Source organism: Pan paniscus, chromosome 3 (genome assembly GCF_029289425.2).
Source record: "Pan paniscus chromosome 3, NHGRI_mPanPan1-v2.0_pri, whole genome shotgun sequence".
NCBI lineage: Eukaryota > Metazoa > Chordata > Mammalia > Primates > Hominidae > Pan > Pan paniscus.
In genome coordinates, this window is record NC_073252.2 from 10,068,299 (window position 1) to 10,090,892 (window position 22,594).

Here is a 22,594-nt window from a genome sequence, read left to right on the forward strand (position 1 = left end):
TTTTCCACTCTGTGTAATGCTTTGATTTTCTAAGGTGCCTTTCAAGATTTTTTCCTTTATATTTGATTTTCATCAGTTTGATCACATTTTTTTCCCCTAAGGGCCACCCCTTTCCTGTCACTCTGGGAAGGGATCGAGGCAGGAGATGTCTCCTGCAGCTTTTTCAGTCCATGTCCATTGCACAGTTTCTAAAACTGCCCTGTCCTGGAGTATAAGCCAGGAGATACTCACTGCCATATTAACTATCCTTTGGGTTTTGATTTCTCTCTTCAATTTGCCTGATATAATTTATTTATCAGAGTCCTTACATGTTTTCATTAAGATTCTGCCCAGGGTTGCTAGTTATGATCAGTGGGAGAAATAGGGTGGAGTGTGCTTACTTAGCCAGAACTAGCAGCTGGAAGAGTTACTTTTAGTGAACCTGAAAAGAAGAAATATAAACCTCCATGGCTTGGAGGTGAGAGAATATGAAAAATAGTAAGACAAGGGCCTAATCCCCAACTCCTGGTCAGGAATTAGGAAAGGAGACCTGTTAATTTGACTAGAGATTCTTTTAGGGTCTGTGAATGGATACAGGGTGCTGTAAGTGGCTGGTACCTTTCAGCCAAGAACCAGAGCCTGTGAAGCAAAGCTCATGAAAATGTCTGTCTCTCTGACTCGCCACTCCCCATTATATTTGGGTATCTGGAGAACAACTTTTTTTGTGTCACATGTATTTTATTTCATTGAATATCATATGAACATCAGGAAAAATGTGAGACAACAAATCCTAGATTATCAACATAGGTAACAGAGAGGAGGAAGGCCCAAGCAAACATAAGAAAAAAGTTCTGTACTGAAACACAGCTATTCCATTCTACTCATTTGTAAAGTTAAAGTGTGAATATTAGAAACTAATACAATATTAAGGACACTAAAAGAAAGAATATCCCCTAGATTTGTGGTACAAGTGTGTGGCTGTGAAAAACAACTTTATACATGAAGAATTCACTGGAGTAAATATCAGAGTATAAACAAAAGGGTTTGGAATTGAGATGATGCATTTGATTTAATACAAAGTGGAAAAAATAGAAGATAAGAGACAAGATGATTGTAATTGTGTTTCATGTATTCTGTGATTCCAACTGGATGAATAATAAGCAAGAAATGGACAGAGCTGTCTAAAAATTAAATTGCTTATGTTGGGGGAGTGAAGGATATGAGATTATGGGTGTCTTATTGTTTTATTTTTCAAAAATTTCCTTAATGTGGCTGCTGTGGTTTGAATGTCCCCTCTAAAAGTCATGTTGAAATTTAATCCCCAATGTGGCAGTATTGAGAGGCAGAGTCTTTAAAAGGTAGTTGGGTCATGAGAGCCCTCATGAATTAATGGATTAATGAGTGAATGAATGAATGGGTCATCATGGGAGTGGGACTGGTGGTTTTATAAAGAGAAGAGAGACCCCAGTGAACACACTTAGCCGCCTCACCATGTGATTCCCTTTGCCGCCTCAGGACTGCAAGAGGCCCCACCAGTAAGAAGGCACTCGTCAGATGTCCCCCTGACATTGAACTCTACAGCCTCCAGAACAGTAAAAAAAAAAAAGTTTATTTGTCTATAAATTACCCAGTTTCAGGTATTCTGTTATAAGCAGTAGAAAATGGAGTGAGAAATGGCTCTATGAGCTTTTCAAATAAAATAACATGTAAGAATAATTCCTGGCCTATTGCCTGACAGTCATAGTGTTCCCCATTCTATTTCTGTCACTTATTTGGGAAGGTTTTCCTGATTCTCACCTCTCACCCCAGTCATCCCTGTGGCATGTTTCTATATCACTGTATTGATGACAATTTACTGTACTATAAAGTACAGTACTGATGACAACTTTACAGTTAATGCTTTGATTTTCTATCTTCTCTGGTAGACATGGGCTTTTGCAGGTGAGGGCAGTATATTTTCTTGCTTACTGATACATCTTTAGTATGTAGCTAGTGCCTTGTCTATGATAGGTACCTAATAAATATTTATTGCCTAAATTCTCAAGTCTCCAAATAAAAGAGAACACCAAAAAGCTAAGACTTTTATTTTACATTGTCTTTGGCTCTTTTGGTCTCAGGCACTTTTGGAACCCACACCTCACTTTCTCTTCGTCTTGACAAACACTGTCCAAATTTTTCAGCCAACCCAAAGCTGGATGGCATGGTGCATTGAGTTGGCAATTAACCAAAGGAGTGGCCCAGTGATGAAAGAATACTCCACAGAAAAGGAAAACTGAACTCAAATTTTGCCTAAGGCTGCCATGGTCAAGAATGATCTGAGCAAACCCAAGGGATTATGGCCGAAAGGATTCTAGTGGTATTGCTAAGTCAAGTCCTCTCTGGCCCCACTCCTATGAGATACCAAATTCAAACACACTGGTGCTAGTTCAAGTGCACTTTACTTTACTTTAGGACACGTTGTTTCATTTTAGAAGCAAGTATAGGAAATCGCCCAAACCACAAGCCACACATTACGATGGCAGGCTGTAAGTAGATCTTACTCAAACAACCCTAGCATGTAAGAGTTAGAAGAGCCCTTCAACATATCTATTCCAAACACCTTCCTCCAAAGTTGACACAGATTTTCTTAGCAACAGTCAAGATGAGTAATCACCCAGTCTTCCCTTGAGCACTTTGAGTGATGGTGAACTCCCCATTTTTCAATACAGCTCATTACCTTTTCAGAGAAATCTCTTCTAGACTTGGTAAACATGAGGTACATGTGCTGACACTCTGAGCCCCACACTTGTGGCAGAGATCACCAATTAATCACAATGTTTTTTTTTTTTCCCCACCAAGCCTAGGTTTAGCTTTAGAATCATCCTCAACATTGTTTTTCATTTGGATGGAGGTCAATTTTCAGTCCCTGCTGCAGTTATGAGAAAGTTAAGTCTTCTACACATTGCTCTTCTTCATGTTCTCTGTGAGCACACAGGACTCTAATAGTCTGGGGTGAGGACAGCGTCAGCCCTGAAGTTTTGAGCCCATTCCTGGAACACAGTTTGGGAAAGACAAAATCTGCAGGCTGGTGTGTTGGTATTAGGCTCTCCAAAGCCTGAGATCCACAAGGTCAAATATTGGAAACAGGCATTTCTTAGGCACTATGAAGAATCTTTCCACTGACTTCTGAAAGCCTATATCAGGGATGGAAGCCTAGGGTCATTGAGGCACTGGGACCCAGGTTGAGGGCAGGTCAAGGCTGCTTGTGGTAAAGCTGGGACTAGAACCTCAGTCTGTGATCTCTAATCCGTTGAGTCCCCTATCAGACCAAATTGATTTTTCTTTGATAAAGCATTAACCTACTATTTCCCCAATTTCATTTTGAAATCATGGGTTGAGTCATGAAGAAGGCAGGTCATCAACCTATATAGAAGAACGCTGGGTCTACTGAAACATAGAGTGATTCCTTGCAGCTTCCAGAAGGGTTTGGGAGATTCAGTTGTGAATAATGCTAACACAGTTGCAATGTTAGATTAGTACAGGTTTACTTTTAAATATTTAATAATATAAAAGACTTGCATAGCTTCAATTCATTTAAGCCTCCCAATAATGGGTAAATTTTAAGTTTCCTGAAAAGTGAGATCATCCATGTAGACAATCCTGTTTTTGACATAGTTGTCCAACGTGGAGGAGGAAACTTGTTCAGGCCTTCCATTTATCTTACCATCAGTGACAGCCGAGTCGATTTTCTCTTCTGGTGGGTATGCTTTGTTCCTTTTGGAAAATGCCTGGCTGATTTCTGCATAGGTTCTGTTTTTGGTCTCAGGCAGCACAAAATATAGGTAGATAGCGCCTGTGATACAAATTGTAGCAAAGACTAGGAAACAGTAGGTGTCCAGACTTTTCTGTGGAAAGGCAGAGACAAAAACCCTCAAATAGATAATCAGTAAACTTGCTGTTAAACCATCTCTACACAGATTTTTAAAATAGCTCCACATTCATATACCAATACTCCTAGACAAAACACCATGTGTGATGCTGGCTCTATAAGGCAAGTGTACCCTACATGAAGTGTTATCACATAAGGCTTGAATAAATCAGCTTCAAACTCTGGGAAAGATGAGAAAATGGCACTTTTTTGTTGTTGTTGTTGCAAATTTGGCATTTAAAAATTAATCATCACGAAAGCAAAATGGAATGCTTGCTGAATATTAGCTTAAGCTTATATTTACAATTAACCACATTGTCTCCTTGCTTCTACTATACACATGAGACAAGAATGAAATCAAAAGGGAAGATAAATGCCTTAGTTCATAGGAAGAATGTGGAGCACAGAATAGGCCAAGGTAATGCCAGTTTTTTCTAATATGCAAATGATCTAACTCACTAATTGATACTCTGAGGCGGCCTTGCACAAATAAGAGAAATCAGAAAAAATAGAAATGTTCAATGCAATCACTCCGTTTTATGTATCCTGATTAGTGCTTGGACTAGAATAACCCTGCCAACTGCACTAGACCTTGAGCTTCTCAGTGACTCAGTCACCTCTGTAGCTCCTGTGCCTTATAGGAGGTACTCAGGACATACTTGTGGAATAAAAGACTTGAAATCCTAGCCTCAATCAATCTGCTTGCTTTGGTCTCCCAGGTACTGGGATTATAGGCATAAGCCACCATTCCAGAAATAAAAGACTTTCTGGGTCCCAGCTGTCAGGATTGTGACTATTATATGCAACAAACATCTACTGATCCAAAGATAAGGTGACACTGTCTTTGAATAATATTTCCCAAGAAGCAATATCCAGATTTTAGTCAATTCCATTCTATTCTTTGATTTGACAAACATTTATTTTTGGAGAACGGCAAAGTGCTTAAGCGTGATCCCTGGATCACATCCTAGATCTACCATTTACTAAATCTGAGACTCTTTGTCCCTCAGTTTCCATGATTGAAAAAGAGGATAATCATGGTACATGTAGGGTTGTTGTATGAATTAAATGAGACATTCCCTTTAAAGTGCCACATGCAGTAAATGTTCCACACCTGGGGGTGCTTAGCTCTTGAGACTGTGCCTTCTGCTCGTACAAAGACTTCAAGAGTAGTGTGGAGAAGGGGGAGAGTATGGGCTCTGAAGCCAGTCGAGTGGGATTCAAATCCTGATCCCATTACTCACATGTTGTTCTAACACTTATGATGTGCCATTTAAGATAGAATTTCAATCCACTGAGCATCTGTTTCCTCATTTGCAACATGGTGACATATACCCACACATTGTTTTGAAGATGAAATGAGATATATCAATTTTGCATTCAACATCCTCCACACCCCCATCTGCAGGCGGAATGGACATCTGACTTTTCAAGTCCAAAGTGGAGCCTCTAAAACTGCCTGCTCTAGCCTTCCTCATCTCTGCTGATGGCGCCTCCATCCTTCTGATTGATTATGCCAACAAAAACACTTGGAGGCAGGCTGAGCTTCTCTCTCTCTCTCCCACCCACATCTGCTCCATCAGGAAATCATGTTGCTCCACCTTGAAATGTATTCCAAATCTGAGGGTTTGTCATCACTTCTATTGTAACCTAATTTTGGTGCAAGCCACCATCATGTTTTGCTTGGATTTTTGCAGTAGCTTGTCAACTGATTTCCCTGCTTTTCACTTTAAGCATAATCTTAAGATTATTCTTAACAGACAAGCCAGAGTGATCCTGTTAAACAAAGGACAAAACTTGTCACTCCTCTGCTCAAAACCCACCATGACTTCCTAAGTCACCTGCAGGAAAGCCAAAGTCCTCACCATGGCCTCCAAGGCCACCGACCATGTGTCCCTCTTATTTCTCTGATCTTACTCTCCTCACTTTCTTTGCCCCAACTCCACTGCCTTTATGATTTCCCTCCAGTATTAGGCCTCAGAATCTTTGCACATGCTGTTCTCTCTTGCTGGAATAATCTTCGTTTAGGCCTCTGTATATCCTGCTTTCTTACTCCTCTTCATCCGACTTAAAGGTCATTTTCTCAGAGAGGTTCTCGTTGACTCTCATTTCGAAATAGCCCCTCCCAGCCCTGCTTCATTGCCTTCAAAGACACTCATCACTATGCAGCATTATAGTGTGCAACTGCCTGTTTATTAACCTTCTCCCTACCAAGAGGTAACTATCTGAAGGCAGGAGTCATCATTTTTCTTGTATTCTCAGAGCCCGGAGAGTCTCTGATATACAGTAGATGCTCTGAGTATCTTAGTGAGTGGATGGATGGACTGAGGCTCAGAGAGGCTTCCTGCCGTATCCCAGGCCACAAACAGGGCTTCCTAGGACCTCTCTGACACCCACACAGATGCCTCTTGCTTGGCTTTCTTTTCCCAAGGGACGTGATGGGTGTCGTGAGGATTATTCTCACAGTTTCACAAAATTCAGTCAAGAACATGTGGCTCAGCCGAGCACAGTAGCTCACACCTGTAATCCCAGCACTTTGGGAGGCTGAGGTGGGTGGATCACTTGAGGTCAGAAGTTCAGGACCAGCCCGGCCAACATTGTGAAACCCCATCTCTACTAAAATTACAAAAATTAGCTAGGCGTGGTGGCAGTCGCCTGTTATCCCAGCTACTTGAGAGACTGAGGTAAAGATTAAAACTGGACCCCCTCCTTACACCTTATACAAAAATTAACTCAAGATAGCTTAAAGACTTAAATGTAAAACCCAAAACTATAAAAACCCTAGAAGAAAATCTAGGCAATACCATTTGGGACATAGTCACGGGCAAAGATTTCATGACAAAAATGTCAAAAAAAAAAAAAAAAGAGCAACAAAAGCAAAAATTGACAAATGGGATCTAATTAAACTAAAGAGCTTCTCCACTGCAAAAGAAACTATCATCATAGTGAACATACAACCTTCACAATGAGAGAAACTTTTTGCAATCTATCCATCTGACAGAGGTCTAATATCCAGAGTCCACAAGGAACTTAAACAAATTTACAAGAAAAAACAACCTCATTAAAAAGTGGGCAAAGGACACAAACAGATGCTTCTCAAAAGAAGACATTCATATGGCCAAAAAACATATGAAAGAAAGCTCAACATCACTGATCATTAGAGAAAGGCAAATCAAAACCACAATGAGATACCATCTCATACCAGTCAAAATGGCGATTATTAAAAAGTCAAGAAACAACAGATGCTGGTGAGCTTGCGGAGAAAAAGGAATGCTTCTACATTGTTGGTGGGAGTTTAAATTAGTTCAATCATTGTGAAAAACAGCATGGTGATTCCTCAAAGACCTAGAGACAGAAATGCCATTTGTCTCAGCAATCCCATTACTGGGTATCTACCCAAAGGAATGTAAATCATTGTATTATAAAGATACATGCATGTGTATATTTATTGCAGCACTATTCACAATAGCAGAGATATGGAATCAACCCAAATGCCCATCAACGATAGACTGGATAAAGAAAATGTGGCACATATACACCATGGAATACTATGTAGCCATAAAAAGGAATGAGATCAAGTCCTTTGCAGTGACATGGATGGAGCTGGAAGCTGTTACCCTCAGAAAACTAACACAGGAACAGAAAACCAAACACTGCATGTTCTCACTTATAAGTGGGAGCTGAACAACGAGAACACATGGACACATTGAGGGGAACAATACTGGGGCCTATCGGGGGGTTGCGGTGGAGGGAGAGTGTTAGGAAGAATAGCTAATGGACTCTGGGTTTAATATTAATACCTAGGTGATTGGTTGATCTGTGTAGCAAACCACCACGGCATGTGTTTACTTGTGTAACAAACCTGCACATCCTGCACATGTACCCCAAACTTAGAATAAAAGTTGAAGAAAAACAAAAAGCTCAGAAAAAGTTTGACTAGCCCTGCCCGTCTCACTCTGCTGAGGCACTCAGGATATGACCCAATATTCTTCAGGTTGAGAAGAATAATTTGCTCTTTTCCAGAATTTATTGAGCTCAAACTGCATTTTATAACTCGAGTAGAATCAAAGAGGCATACATTTGCATGCAATTTTCTCTGAATCGGAAAGTATTGGCACTCCACACTGGAGAGTGTTTTTCGCAGGCTTTATAACAAATGGCCCAAGCAACACTGATGCTGACCACAGCAAATGCTGCCAACAGGATCCCAGAGCCAGAGTGTGGAGGTGAGCATGAAGGGATGTGGGCTCCTCCCCACAACCACAGTTGCCTCTCTTCTCTGTTGGTGATGAGAAGGCTAAGGATTTTCCCTGTTTTACAGGTGAGGAAACCCAGGCTTGGAGAGGAAACCCATGCTTGAGGAGCATGCTCAGGGCCCTCCGCTAATACATGGGCTTCAATACAGGCGTGATTCGTGCCGTTGTCTGTGGCTCTACTGGCTCAGACATTTTATTCTGAGGAAGAAGCCCAGGCTTCTTAGGGGTCTGTTTGGGGGCTAGAATACATTTGCCACTGATACTTATTGGAATAAGTGAAACAATCAAGATGTGTGAGTAGTTTCTCTTGGTGGCTGCTGTGGGCTGAACTGCATCCCTCCTGAAATTCATACGTTGAGTCCTAAGCCCTAGCACCTCAGGATGTGATTAAGTTGAAATGAGGTCATTAGGGTGGGGCCCTAATCCAATATCCTGCTATTCTCATAAGAGAGGAGAAGAGGACACAGATCGACACAGAAGGGAGACCATGCGAGGACACAGGGAGAAGACAGCTGCAAGGAACATGGTTGTGCTTTGGTCAAGGGTAGGCTGAGGTAAACATCCAGAGTGACTCAGTGAGTTTAGAGGGCAGGTGTATAACTCTACTTGTTATCACAGCCATGTAGCCATAACATAGGAAGGGCATCCCTTGGCCCTACACCACTGTTGTCTGTAAAAGGTATAACTGCCCTGCTGACGCTGTACATGCACTCTTGTGCTGGCGCCCAGAGAAAGAGAAAGAAAACCAGAGCTGTCCATCTGCAAAATGGAAAGAGGGGAGCCAGGACATAGCTCGAGTTCTGGTGCCCAGAGAAAGAGTTAAGCTGCTGACCTTGAAGGGCAAGCTGGCAGTGCAGCCATGTGTGGGGGCTGCTGGGCTAAGCAGCCAAGACAGGGTGGACAGTGTGAGAGAACTAGTGTGAGTGAGCTTCTCGTGAGAGACTACATTGCACCTGCCTACGGCCCCCTGAGTGTTCTTCCAGCTGTCTGCTCATCCACCCACTCCCTTCGGACCTCAGCATGAGCTGGAACCTGACCCTGGGGATAACAATTGGTGTAGTTGTGAACTTGACAACAGCCATTTACAAGCCAAGGAGAGGGGCCTCAGAAGAAATCAACCGTGCTAAGCCCTTGAGCTCAGACTTCTACCTTCTAGAACTGTGAGACAGTAAATTTCTGTTGTTGAAGCTCCCTAGTCTGTGCTGTTTGGTCATGGCGGCCCGAGGCCCGAGTAGATGAACACAGTAGCTCTTGATTGTGGCTGAGCTGGTTTTCAGAAGGCAGGTAGGTCAGAAATGGTTCATGTATGGCATCTACAACACATACACGTTGCTCCCATGGGCGGGCGTGAGTGGGGCTGTGGTGGGCTGGGGTTGGGGGATGTGACTCAGAACTTGTTAGCCCTGTATTTCTCTAATGCATTGATCATTGCTCACAGCAGCCCCCTGAGCCCAGCTCTCTAACTTGCTAAGCTCCTCTCCGGAAAGGAAATTAACCGTGGGTGCCTTCCCAGGCTTGGGTCAGGAGGCTGACATTTCACAAAATACTAAACGTAGCTACCTGCCCAGTGTCTCCATCTGTATGTCCAGCCTGGCTGTTCCTGCTCCGATGAAGGTTCATCAACAGTCACACCTGCAATGTTTCCCGAATGACCCCTGAAAACCCAGACACCCTGGACATACCCAGCTTCTCAGGAACTGTTTCCAGAGGGGATTTGTTTCGAAAATGCCCACAGGCGTAAGAAAAGGCTCATAAATGACAGGCAAGAGAAGCAAGAACAAAACAAAGAATTGATTCCAGTTTTTAGAAATACAAAAAATTATCTAGGTTTGGAAGTGCAGTGACCTTGGAAGTTACTACATCTCTCTGAGCTCATCCCCTTGCCTGTCAAAGGGAGTGATACAGGCACTACCTCCTAGCACAGGCAGCGGTGGAGCACTCTGGGCACACAGCAAGCGTTCAGTGAACACTATACTAAAGTGGCATGTTGGTGCTGTTAATGCTCAAACTGTGGCAGGCAAGCAAGGTCTTTCACACCCCACACCCCCGAGTGGCTCAGAAGATAGTGGCCTGCTTCTCGGACATACAAATCTCAGTACTGGGCCATGTGAAGGTGCTGGAACTTCTCCACTTAATTTATAAATGTGATGGGGGAACCATGTTGACAGAAGCAGCTTGAAGTTAACTTTTGCCACAATAATGAGGATTTTACTGACACCTGGCTCTGCTGGCTTTGAGCCAAACTGTAAAAAGCCACTTAAGGTTTAAAGTCAATTGAAAAGATACTTGTTATGTTCTGACTGCAGCCACGTGAAGGTGTCCCAGGATGGGAGTAAATGAGTGTGGGATCTTGACTAACTCCATGGCTCATGGAGCCCCCAACGGCACTTACGTTTCAGAAATAGTGTTTGTTGCTAAAACACAAAGATGTCTTGAAAGTTACAGGGTGTGGCAGCCTTCTAACTCTGAGACGAGGAGGCTGTAGCAAGTGATGGATGGAGAGGGAAGTTGAGCACAAGGTGGTGAAGTGGAGAAACTGGGTTTGATGCTGACTGTGGGACCTGGGCTGACCATGTCTGCTTCCTGGACCTCCTTGCCTATACAGTGGCAAGGATCAGAAACTCCAGCTCAGGACTGTGTGAGGGTGATGTGGGCACAGAAAGCCATGCATGGGGGAGGGGGGCGGCACAGAGCAACTGCTCCGTAACTGTGAATGCAGGAACAGCCACCATGCTGGGGTGGCTGGGGCTTGGAGTGCCGCAAATACTGACCTTTGGCTCACCCAAGCTGGCAGCAGAATCTCTGGGATGTGTTGGGCTTGGCACTAGTAAATTAGCAGGCGGACATAGAACTGAGTGTCCAGAATAGTTGGTGAGGGGAGGAAGACAGGATTGAAATAGCTCCTGAGAATGGGTGGTGATATATGTGACGGATTCTTACCTCCTGCAGGTGGTACCACCCAGCACCGAGGGCAGCAGGGAGCCCTGGTGGGCATTTGAGCAGGGAAGCTTCATCCTCCTTCTGCAAATGCTTCTGGGCCCCTTGCTCTGTGCAGAAGGCTTGCAAAGCCTTTTGTGTTCCTGCTCCCAGATAACCCTCTTATCTGATCCTCTCTCTCACCCATCTTTCTTGCTCACTCTGTTTCAGTCATATAGGCCTCTGGGTGGTTTCTTACACAGGCCAAATATTAGCCCTGCCTAAGGGCCCTTGCACTTGCTGTTTTTCTAGCCAGGACTTCACCATTCCCAGACAGCTCTGCTCCCTCACTTCACTCAGGCCTCTGCGCAACGGTCACCTCCTTCCAGAGCCCTTCACGATTGCCCCATTTAAAATAGCACTTATGCCTCTTTTGTTTCCCCGTTCAGCTCCAGAACCAGGAAGCACAGGCTTTGTTACCACTGTATCCTCATTGCCTAGAAAAGTGCCTGGCACACAGCTGGGACTCAACATATATATGTGTTGAATTAATGAATTCGGTTTCCAATGAACAGATCCTTTCCCTACCCAAAAAGACTTGTATCTGATTCTTGAGTATGTGGGCATTTTCCTACTGATCACTGTCACCCTTGGGACAATGATCCCATTAGCTGTGGTTATGATGATGACAATGAGGATGTTAAATGGGTGGTGGTTTGCAGTGTGCACTGGAACTATTAGATGGAATTTGTCTTACACAGTGATGAGCACATTGTAAAAATGATAAGTAGGTTGTAGGTTTGAGTTGCTAACCTAGGAGTCCTTGCATACCATCAGCAATGGGTAGCCCACACCCTCTGAAGCGGCCCACAGCATTTAGGGAAGCTCTAGGAAAGCACAGGAAAGAGAAAGGGATGAAAGGTTTTGCCCAAAGCATAGTTTCTTCCTTCCTTAGGAAAATAGCATGAGTTTCCAGTTGAGAGGAGAGAGATCAACTTCTGCTCTATGAATCACCCCTCAAGTGCTGCAGAATCAAAGGGAACCCCATGGGCAAAAGACGCCTTGTCAGTCATACCTGAATGAATGGGAAGAGGAGCCCAACAGCAAAGTTGGAGAGCCAGTTGATGGTGCCTGCAATGATGAAGGCAGCCGGCCGCTGAGATTGCTGGAAGAACTCACCAGTCAAGATGAATGGGATGCCACCTGCAGTGTGTGAGCCAGGACATGGAATTAATCACTCTGAGAAGGTCATGCCTCCAGCATCCATCTCCATCTGCCACACTTTAGAACCCCCCCACCCCTGCCCCTTGACTGGATGTGTAGTGGGCCCCAGTTCCTGAGTCGCCCTGGTGGCTTAGTGTTACTCAGTGGAGACATCATTGATATTGCAGTGGGACAAGTCTTTATTTTGAGAGACTGTCCTGTGCAATTGCAGGGCATTTATTACCCTTTACTTTCTGATGCCAGGAGAGCCTCCAGTCACCACCACAACCCAAGCCACCCCTACACATTTCCAAACTCACATGTGGTCTCAGGTCTATACCCTTCCTTTCCACCATATCCTGTACAGTGAGACCAGTGATCACACCCTGTGCCCAGACCAGGACCTAAGGCTCAGCATGACTGCTGGGATCCCACTTGAACCTCCCCATCTCCAGCTGGAGTCACCACTCTGCCAATGAGATCTACACCTGGGTGTTTCTCAGACAAGACAGAGTGGGTAATGGATGGGAAATCCCTCAGGGACTTTTACTAAACTCTAGAGAGACAGTGAACACAATTTGGAAATTACTAGGCTGGAGGCATTCATTGTGTCAACATCCAACAATTATTTAGGTGCTGGGGCTGTTCCAACAGTGAGGTCAAAAGCAACATGTCCTTGCTTTCATGCGGAACCCTTGTCTGCTGGGATGACTTGTTCATTAAAATGGGAGTGAGTCCAGGAATGGAAAACCAAACATCGTATGTTGTCACTCAAAAGTGAGAGCTAAGCTACGAGGATGCAAAGGCATAAGAATGATACAACTGGGGCCAGGCGCGGTGGCTCACACCTGTAATCCCAGCACTTTGGGAGGCAGAGGCCAGTGGATTACATGAGGTCAGGAGTTTGAGACCAGCCTGACTAACATGGTGAAACCCCATCTCTACTAAAAATACAAAAATTAGCTGGGCGTGGTGGTGCATGCTTGTTATCCCGGTTACTCGAGAGGCTGAGGCAGGAGAATCATTTGAACCTGGAAGGTGGAGGTTGCAGTGAGCCGAGATCAAGCATATTGCACACCAGCCTGGGCAACAAGAGTGAAACTCCCTCTCAAAAAAAAAAAAAAAAAAGATAAAAGAATGATACAACAGACTTTGGGAACTCGGGGGAAAGGGTGGGAAGGGGGTGAGTTATAAAACACTACAAATTGGGTGAATGTATACTGCTTGGGTGATGGGTGCATCAAAATCTCGGAAATCACCACCAAAAAACTTATTCATGTAACCAAACACCACCTGTTCCCAAAAAAACCTATGGAAATAAAAAAATAAAAATAAAAAAGGGGAGTGAGCAAATGAATAAATACATATAAATACAAAATGTGATAAGCATTCTGGAGGAGATGCACTGTCTATTTTGGCAGTGGGTGGAGAAGGATGCTCTGGGGAGGAGATGGTGGAGATGTGGATTGAAGAAGGGAAGGTGGCTCCTGAAGATCTGGGGAAGATCATGCCGAGTGGAGGGAGGGGCCGGCAGAAGTCCTACAGGTGAAAGGATTGGGCCAAAGTCTACAACAGGGGCCAATCTGTCCAGACACCTGAAGGAGGCAGAGAGGAATGGGGTGAGGTAGCAAATGTGAGCAGGGCCAATGAAGCAGCCTCTTGTAGATCATGGAGAGGGGTTTGCAGTTGAAGAAAACCACTTTGGGCTGCTATGCAGCAGTTGAGGTGATCAATTTGCATTTCACAGAGGTCACTGCTGTTTGGAGAAAAGCCTGGAGGGTGTAGGAGAGGATGCAGTGGGCTGTTGGGGCAGTCCAGGGAGGAGGCAATGGTTGTTTAGGGGGGCTCAGATCACGGCAGGTGAGATGAAAGGAAGGGGCTGAATTTGAAGACAATTGCTCCATTGAGGTAAAGCTTTCAAGGTAAACATTGCACATACACAATCACTTAGCAAGCCGACCCAACCAAGCAGCCCAGGGTGACAAAGCCACAAAGCCAAGGCCAACTCAAGTCTGAATCTCTCGAGACCTTTCACCGTTATCACCCCACTATGATGCCAGCAAGGCTTGCACTCCAACCAATCAAAAACAACTCGGAATGGAGCGTCCCCTCACCTCCCACTACACTGTGAGCCCCTCTGATCAGGCACTATCTCCATTTGTCTGGCATTTCCCGCAGAGTAGATACTCCATCAATATTTACTTACATAAGTTAAATGCTCAAAAGTTGATTTTGACAAGATTTGATATGCTGTTCACTACAAAAATATTAGACTCTATATCTTAAAGGTATCTATTGAACTGTGTGAGAATAATGGTTACACACTGAAATGTAATGAAACCAGCCTTTGGTTCTGCAAAATATTTCATTGTCAGAAAGTGTTTGTGTCACACACTCAGTTGGTCCTGCAGCTAACACCACTGGGAATCAGTTCACAGCAATTCTGAAGCCTGAACAGGGTTAGGTGATGATGTTTCACTTTCTGTGTCTTTCCTAGGTGTGTTTTTGGAAGCACCTGTGGATAACTCAGTACTTCTGATGCTGGTACAATGGAATGCGGTACATCAATATACAATGCAGTAGAACACTGACAAATTGCCTCCTGGTACATCTCTTTGTTTCTTCAGGGCTTGAGGCCATGACTTGTTTATTGGTTAAGACTCCTGATCCTAACACAGTGCTGAACACATACCAGGTGCTCTGTAAGTGTTTGCAGGATTGATGAAAGAACAAATAATTAGGATGCCAGGGAATTCATGGTACATTGATATCAGATCCTCTCTTTCACTAGGCCTTCAGACCAAGCCCTAAGCAACCATGAGGAGCCTGCACAGCTCCATTGTACACAGGTGTGTTCACTCCCATTATCTCCCTTGATCTTCACAACCAGAGAAGGTGGTAAAGCACAGTGGACTGGAGCTTGGGCTTTGGTGTTAGTAAGATCAGGTTTAAGTCCTATCTCAGCTAAATCTTTCTAGAATGGAATTCTCTCACCTGTAAAGTGAGTAGGAGCTTACTACTGGGGATATTTGTGAGCATGAAATGAACTACTAAATGCAAACACTTAATATAAGTCTTGCACATGAAGGGCACTCAATAGGTGTTAGATACTATAATAATAATAATCAAGACTCCTCTCCATTATATCCCCCATTTTATGATGAGTTAGCTGAAGCTAAGAGAAGGGGAGTAATATATGCAAGGTTTCTTAGCAAGAAGTGATGGTGATGAAGAAGATGATGATGGTAATGATGACGATGGTGCTTCTGTAGCTGCTGGTGAAGATGATGACGGTAACTGTGGCAGGCATTATGAAAAGCATTTTACAAGGTCTCTACAAGGAGAACTACAAACCACTGCTTAAAGAAATCATAGATGGCACAAACAAATGGAAAAACATTCCATGCTCATTGATAAAAAGAACTAATATTGTTAAAATTGCCCACAGCAATTTATGAATTCAATGTTATTCCCATTAAACTACCATTGACATTCTTCACGGAGCCATAAAAAACCGTTTTAAAATTCATGTGGAACCAAAAAAGAGACTGAATAGCCAAGGCAATGCTAAGCAAAAAGAACAAAGCTGGGGGCATCATACTACCTGACTTAAAACAATACTACAGAATTATAGTAACCAAAACAGCATGGTACTGGTACAAGAACATACACATAGACCAATGGAACAAAATAGAGAACCCAGAAATAAGACTGTGCACCTACAACTATCTGATCTTTGACACACCTGACAAAAGCAAGCAATGGGGAAAGGACTGTATTCAATAAATGTTGTTGGGATAAATGGCTAGCCATTTGCAGAAGATTGAAACTGGACTCCTCCCTTACACCATATACAAAAATACACTCAAGATGGATTAAATACTTAAATGTAAAACCCAAAACTATAAAAACCCTGGAAGACAACCTAGGCAATACCATTCGGCAAATAGGCACAGGCAAAGATTTCATGACGAGAACACCAAAATCAACTGCAACAAAAGCAAAAATTGACAAATGGGATCCAATTAAACTAAAGAGCTTTTGCACAACAAAAGAAACTATCAACAGAGTAAACAGACAACCTATAGAATGGGAGAAATTTTTGCAAACTATGCATCTGACAAAGATCCAGCATCTATATGAAACTTAAACAAATTTACAAGAATAAAACCCATTAAAAAGCAGGCAAAGGACATGAACACTTTTCAAAAGAAGACATACATGTGGTCAAAAATCATATGAAGAAAAGCTCAATATCACTGATCATTAGAGAAATGTAAATCAAAACCACAATGAGATACCATCTCACAACAGTCATAATGCCTATTACTAAAAACTAAAAAAATAACAGATACTGGCTGGGTTGTGGAGAAAAAGGAACATTTATACACTGTTGGTGGGAGTGTAAATTAGTTCAACCATTATGGAAGACAGTGTGGCCATTCCTCAAAGACCTAAAGACAGAACTACTATTCGACCCAGCAATCTCATTACCGGGTATATACCCAAAGGAATACAAATACAAAGATACATGCATGTGTATGTTCATTGCAGCATTATTAACAATAGGAAAGACATGGAATCATCCTAGATGCCCATCAATGATAGACTGGATAAAGAAAATGTGGTATATATACACTATGGAATACTATGCAGCCATAAAAAAAGAATGAGATCATGTCCTTTGCACGGACATGGATGGAACTGGAGGCCATTATCCTAGCAAACTAAATACAGGAACAGAAAACCAAATATTACATTTTCTCACTTATAAATGGGAGCTAAATGATGAGAACAAATGGACACCTAGAGCGGAACAACACACATTGGGGCCTACTGGAGGGTGGGAAAACAGAGAGGATCAGGAAAAATATTAATAACAAATAGGTACTAGGCTTGGTACCCGGGTGATGAAATAATCTGCATAACAAACCCTTATGAAACACAATTACCTATGTAACAAACCTGCACATGTACCCCTGAACTTAAAAATAAAAGTTTAAAAAAGCACTTTACATATATTATCTTATTTAATTATCACTATGATAGTTACTGCTATTATTTTTCCATTTACTATACAAAGAAACTTAGGCTTGTGGAAGGTAAGTAATTTTTTCAAGAGCACATCACCAGTAAGCTGCAAACTCAGTGACTCTGGGTAACTCCACAGCATGAGTTTTAACTACTCCCTTGGGCCCCAAGCAAGTCTAAGATACTAACAAAACTTAAAATACTTGAAAAGAACTTAGCTATCTTCATAGTTTTATCTGAATGCTCTCCCAAACCCTGCAATTCATTTGTCTCTCTTACTGAAGGCACTGGTGGCCTGATTTCCTAAGAGTCTTTTAAGGTCTCTTTCTTCCAATCCAAGGTAAAATGAGAAAGAATGGGGTTTGATAAAGAAACAGAATGAATTTCAGGCAGGCCTTCTTTTATTTTTATTTTGTTTTTAAGAATGAAAATAGTTTTATTGTTTTTTTCTGACTTTCATGAATAATATTTGCTCATGTAAAATAATTTTTTAAAGCATGCAACATGACAAAGTATAAAAAGGAAACAAAAATTACCTCTAAGCCTTCCACCTAGAGATGATCTCCATTTGTATTTTGGTATTTAGCTTTGATGTTAAATGTTCTGTGAAGAAGATTGGGGCTACTTGGGATATTTGTCTTTTAGGTGTTTGCCTTTTTCTACCTAGAACCCTGAGGAAATTGTTCTTTATCTTTGAAATTCATTAACTATGATGTTTTTGGTTGTATTAGTCCATTTTCACACTGCTATAAAGATATACCTGATACTGAGTAATTTATAAAGAATAAAGATTTAATTGACTCAGAGTTCCAAATGGCTGCGGAGGCCTCAGGAAACTTACAATCGTGGAGGAAGGCAAAGGGGAAGCAAGACACGTCTTACCATATCAAAAGAGGACAAAGAGAGAAAGCAGGGGAAACTTCCACTTTGAAACCATTAGATCTTGTGAGAACTCCCTCTCTATCACAAGAACAGCATGGGGGAACTACTCCCATGATTCAATCACCTCCTACAAGTCCCTCCCCTGATATGTGGGGATTACAATTCGAGATGAGATTTGGGTAGGGACACAGAACCAAATCATATTCTGGTATTGATTTTCCTATAGCAACTTTTTGTAGAACATAGCATATCCCTTTGAGCTGCAGATCCACTCTTCATTTACTTCTTATGTTATACCTTTGAAAATGTCTTATTTTCTACATGTTGGATTCTTTGCTTTAGAGACACCAATTATCCTTGTGTTGGATCAGCTTTGTTTCCCTTTCCTATTGGCCATCTCGTGAGCGACTTTGTTCTCTTGTTTTCTGCATAGATATTGTATGCTCTGGGAAATCTCTCTCTTCCTTCTTCTCTCCCTTTCTTTCCTTTCTTCTTTGTTCTAGTTTCCCAGGTTGGCTCTTTCCCTGTGCATTGTCCTCCATTTCTCTTATCCTTATTGGAGTGAGCTACTTTGTCCAGATTGCCACCTGCTGTGATATGATGGAAGACCGATCTTTGACACCTTTTCTTTTTATCTTCTAGTTTATCTTGGCTTTCACATCACAGTTTGAGATCTGAGTACTAACTTTCAGTAAGTTTTCAATAAATTATGGGAAAATGTGGCAGGGGTGGGGTGGGTAGAAAAATTGGTTAGGGCTGTCAGCAGCCCTTTATGGAGGATCTGGGTTCTTCTCTCTCTCTTCTTAGATTTTGTAAAGTGACATGCACTGGAACCCATTCCATGTGGTCAGGGGCATATTCTACTCCAGTGGCCTTTAACTGGTTTCCTCAAATTAGGACATAGTCTTAGGAAGTGGCAATCCCCAGGACCCTTTGAGAGGGCTGTTTGGGGAGAAGTATCTTCTTGATCTTTCTCTGCAATTGCTGACTCACCTGCTCACTCTGTCTCCCCCATTAAATCAAGGTCGTAGCAAGAGTTCTTAGGGTTCATAAAATCTCCTTCTCTGGTCAGTGCTGTTTTCTAAAGAGTGGAGACAGAATCTCCTATGCTAGAATTATCCTTTATTGGCTGCTAGTTTTCTAGGTATGTGATATATTTCCTTGTTTGGTTACTGCTGGCCATTTTTTTTCAATCTGTGTAAAGGTTTGCTTTGTTGGTATTGTTATTGATTTTAACGACTCTTTTCCTGCTCATTTTCTTAGGTATTTGCAGGAGGAAGGTTCTGTAACAAGTCTATACATGACCATACTTACCTAAAATCCCTTGATTATTAGCTTTTCAAAGGTAAGTTATTGGTATTTCTTGTGGTAGGTGTGTAGGTGCTGCTCATCTGAAAATCATATGCTTCAAAATTAAAGAGCAAGTGAAAACAATCCCTTCTTACAAAGGATTTTGCCAAGAGAGTGCCTTCTTTAAAATTCTGTGGTTTGCGACCTTTACTTTTGTGGACTTTTTTATTCATAAAAATACTTGGCACACCTTATCTCATCAAATCTTTCTTCATGACCAAACTATGAATTATGAATTGTAATTACAGATTCGGAAACTGAAATTTCAGGGAATAGAGGGCCTTGCCCAGTTACTAGTCCTGCTTGTGACTGGAAGAGATAGGACATGAAGTTGGGTCTTCTGACCATGTCCTTTTGATGGCACCTCTCATTTCAAAAGAACAGAAAGATGGGGAAGGTGTCATGTCTGTATCCAATGTGTCTTGCACAGGGTACTCTTCATATCACAGTACTCAATATATGTTGCCCAACAGTCCAATATAGCTTAAACTTTGAAAATTAGCCCCAAATAATTATGTATGTGGGTCCACTCATCTTGTTATCTTATTAGAGTCTTCTTTGCTATCTTGTTTGAGTATCCTATTCTGGATTGCCCCAGAAGCAGACCCTGAGAAGCAGTTTATGTGCCAGTTGATCCCAGGAAATGCAGGGAAGAGTGCAGGGAGGTGAAAGAGGTGGATAAGGGCTATGTTACTAGCAACACCACCATGGGCAGTCACATTTTAATCCAACTGGGACCCTCGGGAAACTGTGGAAAACACATCTCAGAGTTACCCAGTCTGAGGGGTAGGAGGGCTGGATTATTTATCCACCATGTCTCATCAGTCACTCATTGAGTGTTATACTTTGAGCAGTGCTTTTGGCCTGCCACGATGTGGGCTGAGAGAGCTGGGGAAGTCCTCAAGCAAAAAGCCACATACGGGAGCAGTTGTAGGTCTGTCTGAGAATCACAAAGGGGTGTGGACAAAGGGATTTGGGGAAGATAACAAGAATCTTTGCTATGCCATCTATTCCTTAAGTATTTAACTTCTCATTGACTATTGCAATAATCAGGTAGCCATTACTAATAACAACAGTGAAGAAAATGTTTATATCATATACACCTAAGTACTAGTTTCAGGAGTTGGGGTATAACACTAGGGTTAAGAACATGGGGTGGAGGTCCCACACTCTAATTAGGATCACAGAGTGGGGGTCTTACGCTAAAGTTAGGGGCCTGGGGTGAGGGTGTAACACTATAGTTAGGGGCCTGGGTGGGGGTCTGATACTACAGTTTGGAGCATGCTGCTTGAATCAGACCATCTGGGTTAGAGTCTTGGCTCTGCCACTTGCAGGCTCTATGTGACCTTGGGCACATTAGTTCACCTTTCTGGCTCGACTTTCCTCCTCTGTAAAGCAAGGACAATGGAATTGATTTTATGGGGTCATTGCAAAGCTTAAAGGACCTAATGCAGATAATACACATTGAAATGTGTCTGAGGTGTGATGAACACTCAATAGCTTTTAATGATGATGATTATTATTCAGAAGAAGCATGTTCCAGGAGAATATTAATCCTGTGATCTGAGTAAGCTTCCTGGCTCCTGGATCCCATGCACACTGAGCCACACTTGTTGACTAACTGTTTTTCCTGAGTGGGTGGTTTGCCCACCAATTTGCTTTGGCAGAAAAGGCCTTCCCCAATAACATATAGTTGCTCTTGCCTTAGTAGCACATGCACTGTGGAAAAGGAAGCCAGATTTGAATCCATGCATTTGAGGCACAGAATCCTAGGATACTGCCTAGGACTCTAGGTAAAATAAAAACTCTTATTTTACAGATTAGGAAAATGAAGCTCAGAGAGGGAAATGTATTTGCTCAAGGTAATGAAACTTGGTGGAAGAGCCAGATTTAGTAAAAAAAAAAAAAAAAAAAAAAAAAAATCCTTCTGACTCCTTTCTTTACAGAATATCAAGAGGTGATATGGATTGAGGTATACGTTCCTCACCTTGAAATTACTTTATTCCCCTCTTTCTTTCTCCCCATCTCTCCTTCCCCCACACATTTTTCTCCCTTCTTGCCAGGAAAATAGAAAATACGTGCTGATTAATTGAGTATTCTATGTAAAGAATTGCCAAGTAATTTAAAAAATTCTGTAGATATCCTAAAAATATTCCTAATAATTTTGAGACATTATCTACTTCATTAGTAATGCCATTATTTTTCCTTCAGAAATGTTCACAAGCAAAGAAATATTCTTCCCCCTCATTGGCAAATTCCTAATAGTTATATTTAGTTATGTTCAAGTGAAAAGGAATTGAATTATGCATGTTCTTCATATGAGAATTACTTTTTGAAAATTGACTTTTCCTCCAGATCTCTGTTCTCTGTGAATCTGTGCTACAGCTCAGCTGGTCTAACAACCAAGCTGTCTTGTGGCGACAGCGCCCTGGTGTCTATAGTGAGGAACAATCTGCTACCTTTCTTTCTCCAGAGATAAACCTGATATAAATTCCCATCACTTTACCTACTAGCTATGTGACCACATGTATCTATGGTTCTCAGTTTTCTCATCTATAAAATGAAGATAACAATAGTTTCTACTTAGTTTTGTTTTGTGCATTAAATGAGACTGTGCTTAGCAATGCACACCTGTGGTATTTCTGTAAAGCCAGCTTTGTTATTTCTGCTTCCAGCAATGTTTCCTACATATTATCTTTAGGCCCTTTCTCCCTCCTCTCTATTTTCTAACTCTTGCCCACGTACCCTAGAAAAAGTTCAATTTTTTTTTTTTTTTTGAGACAGAGTCTCACTCTGTTGCCCAGGCTGGAGTGCAGTGGCGCTATCTTGGCTCACTGCAAGCTCTACCTCCCGGGTTCATGCCATCCTCCTGCCTCAGCCTCCTGAGTAGCTGGGACTACAGGTGCCCGCCACCACACCTGGCTAATTTTTTGTATTTTTAGTAGAGATGGGGTTTCACCGTGTTAGCCAGGATGGTCTCGATCTCCTGACCTCGTGATCCGCCTGCCTCGGCCTCCCAAAGTGCTGAGATTACAGGCGTGAGCCACCACGCCCAGCCAAAAGTTCAATT

General features: G+C 42.4%; 1 protein-coding gene across 4 annotated transcripts in view; it reads right to left on the reverse strand.

The window, feature by feature from the left end:
* Window positions 1–22,594, reverse strand: part of SLC2A9 (solute carrier family 2 member 9) — a 247,221-nt gene that overhangs the window by 44,840 nt on the left and 179,787 nt on the right. For 3 of the 4 annotated variants that reach the window (XM_034958295.4, XM_034958294.3, XM_063603723.1), the window contains 2 exons: window positions 12,134–12,261; window positions 1,568–3,863 (listed from right to left, as the gene is read on the reverse strand). In XM_034958295.4, coding sequence (XP_034814186.3) covers window positions 3,579–3,863; window positions 12,134–12,261 — 413 coding nt within the window. In that variant the 3' untranslated portion in view covers window positions 1,568–3,578. Of the gene's footprint in view, window positions 1–1,567; window positions 3,864–12,133; window positions 12,262–22,594 lie in introns of those variants that run through there. The other variant, XM_055111189.2, reaches the window with a different exon arrangement.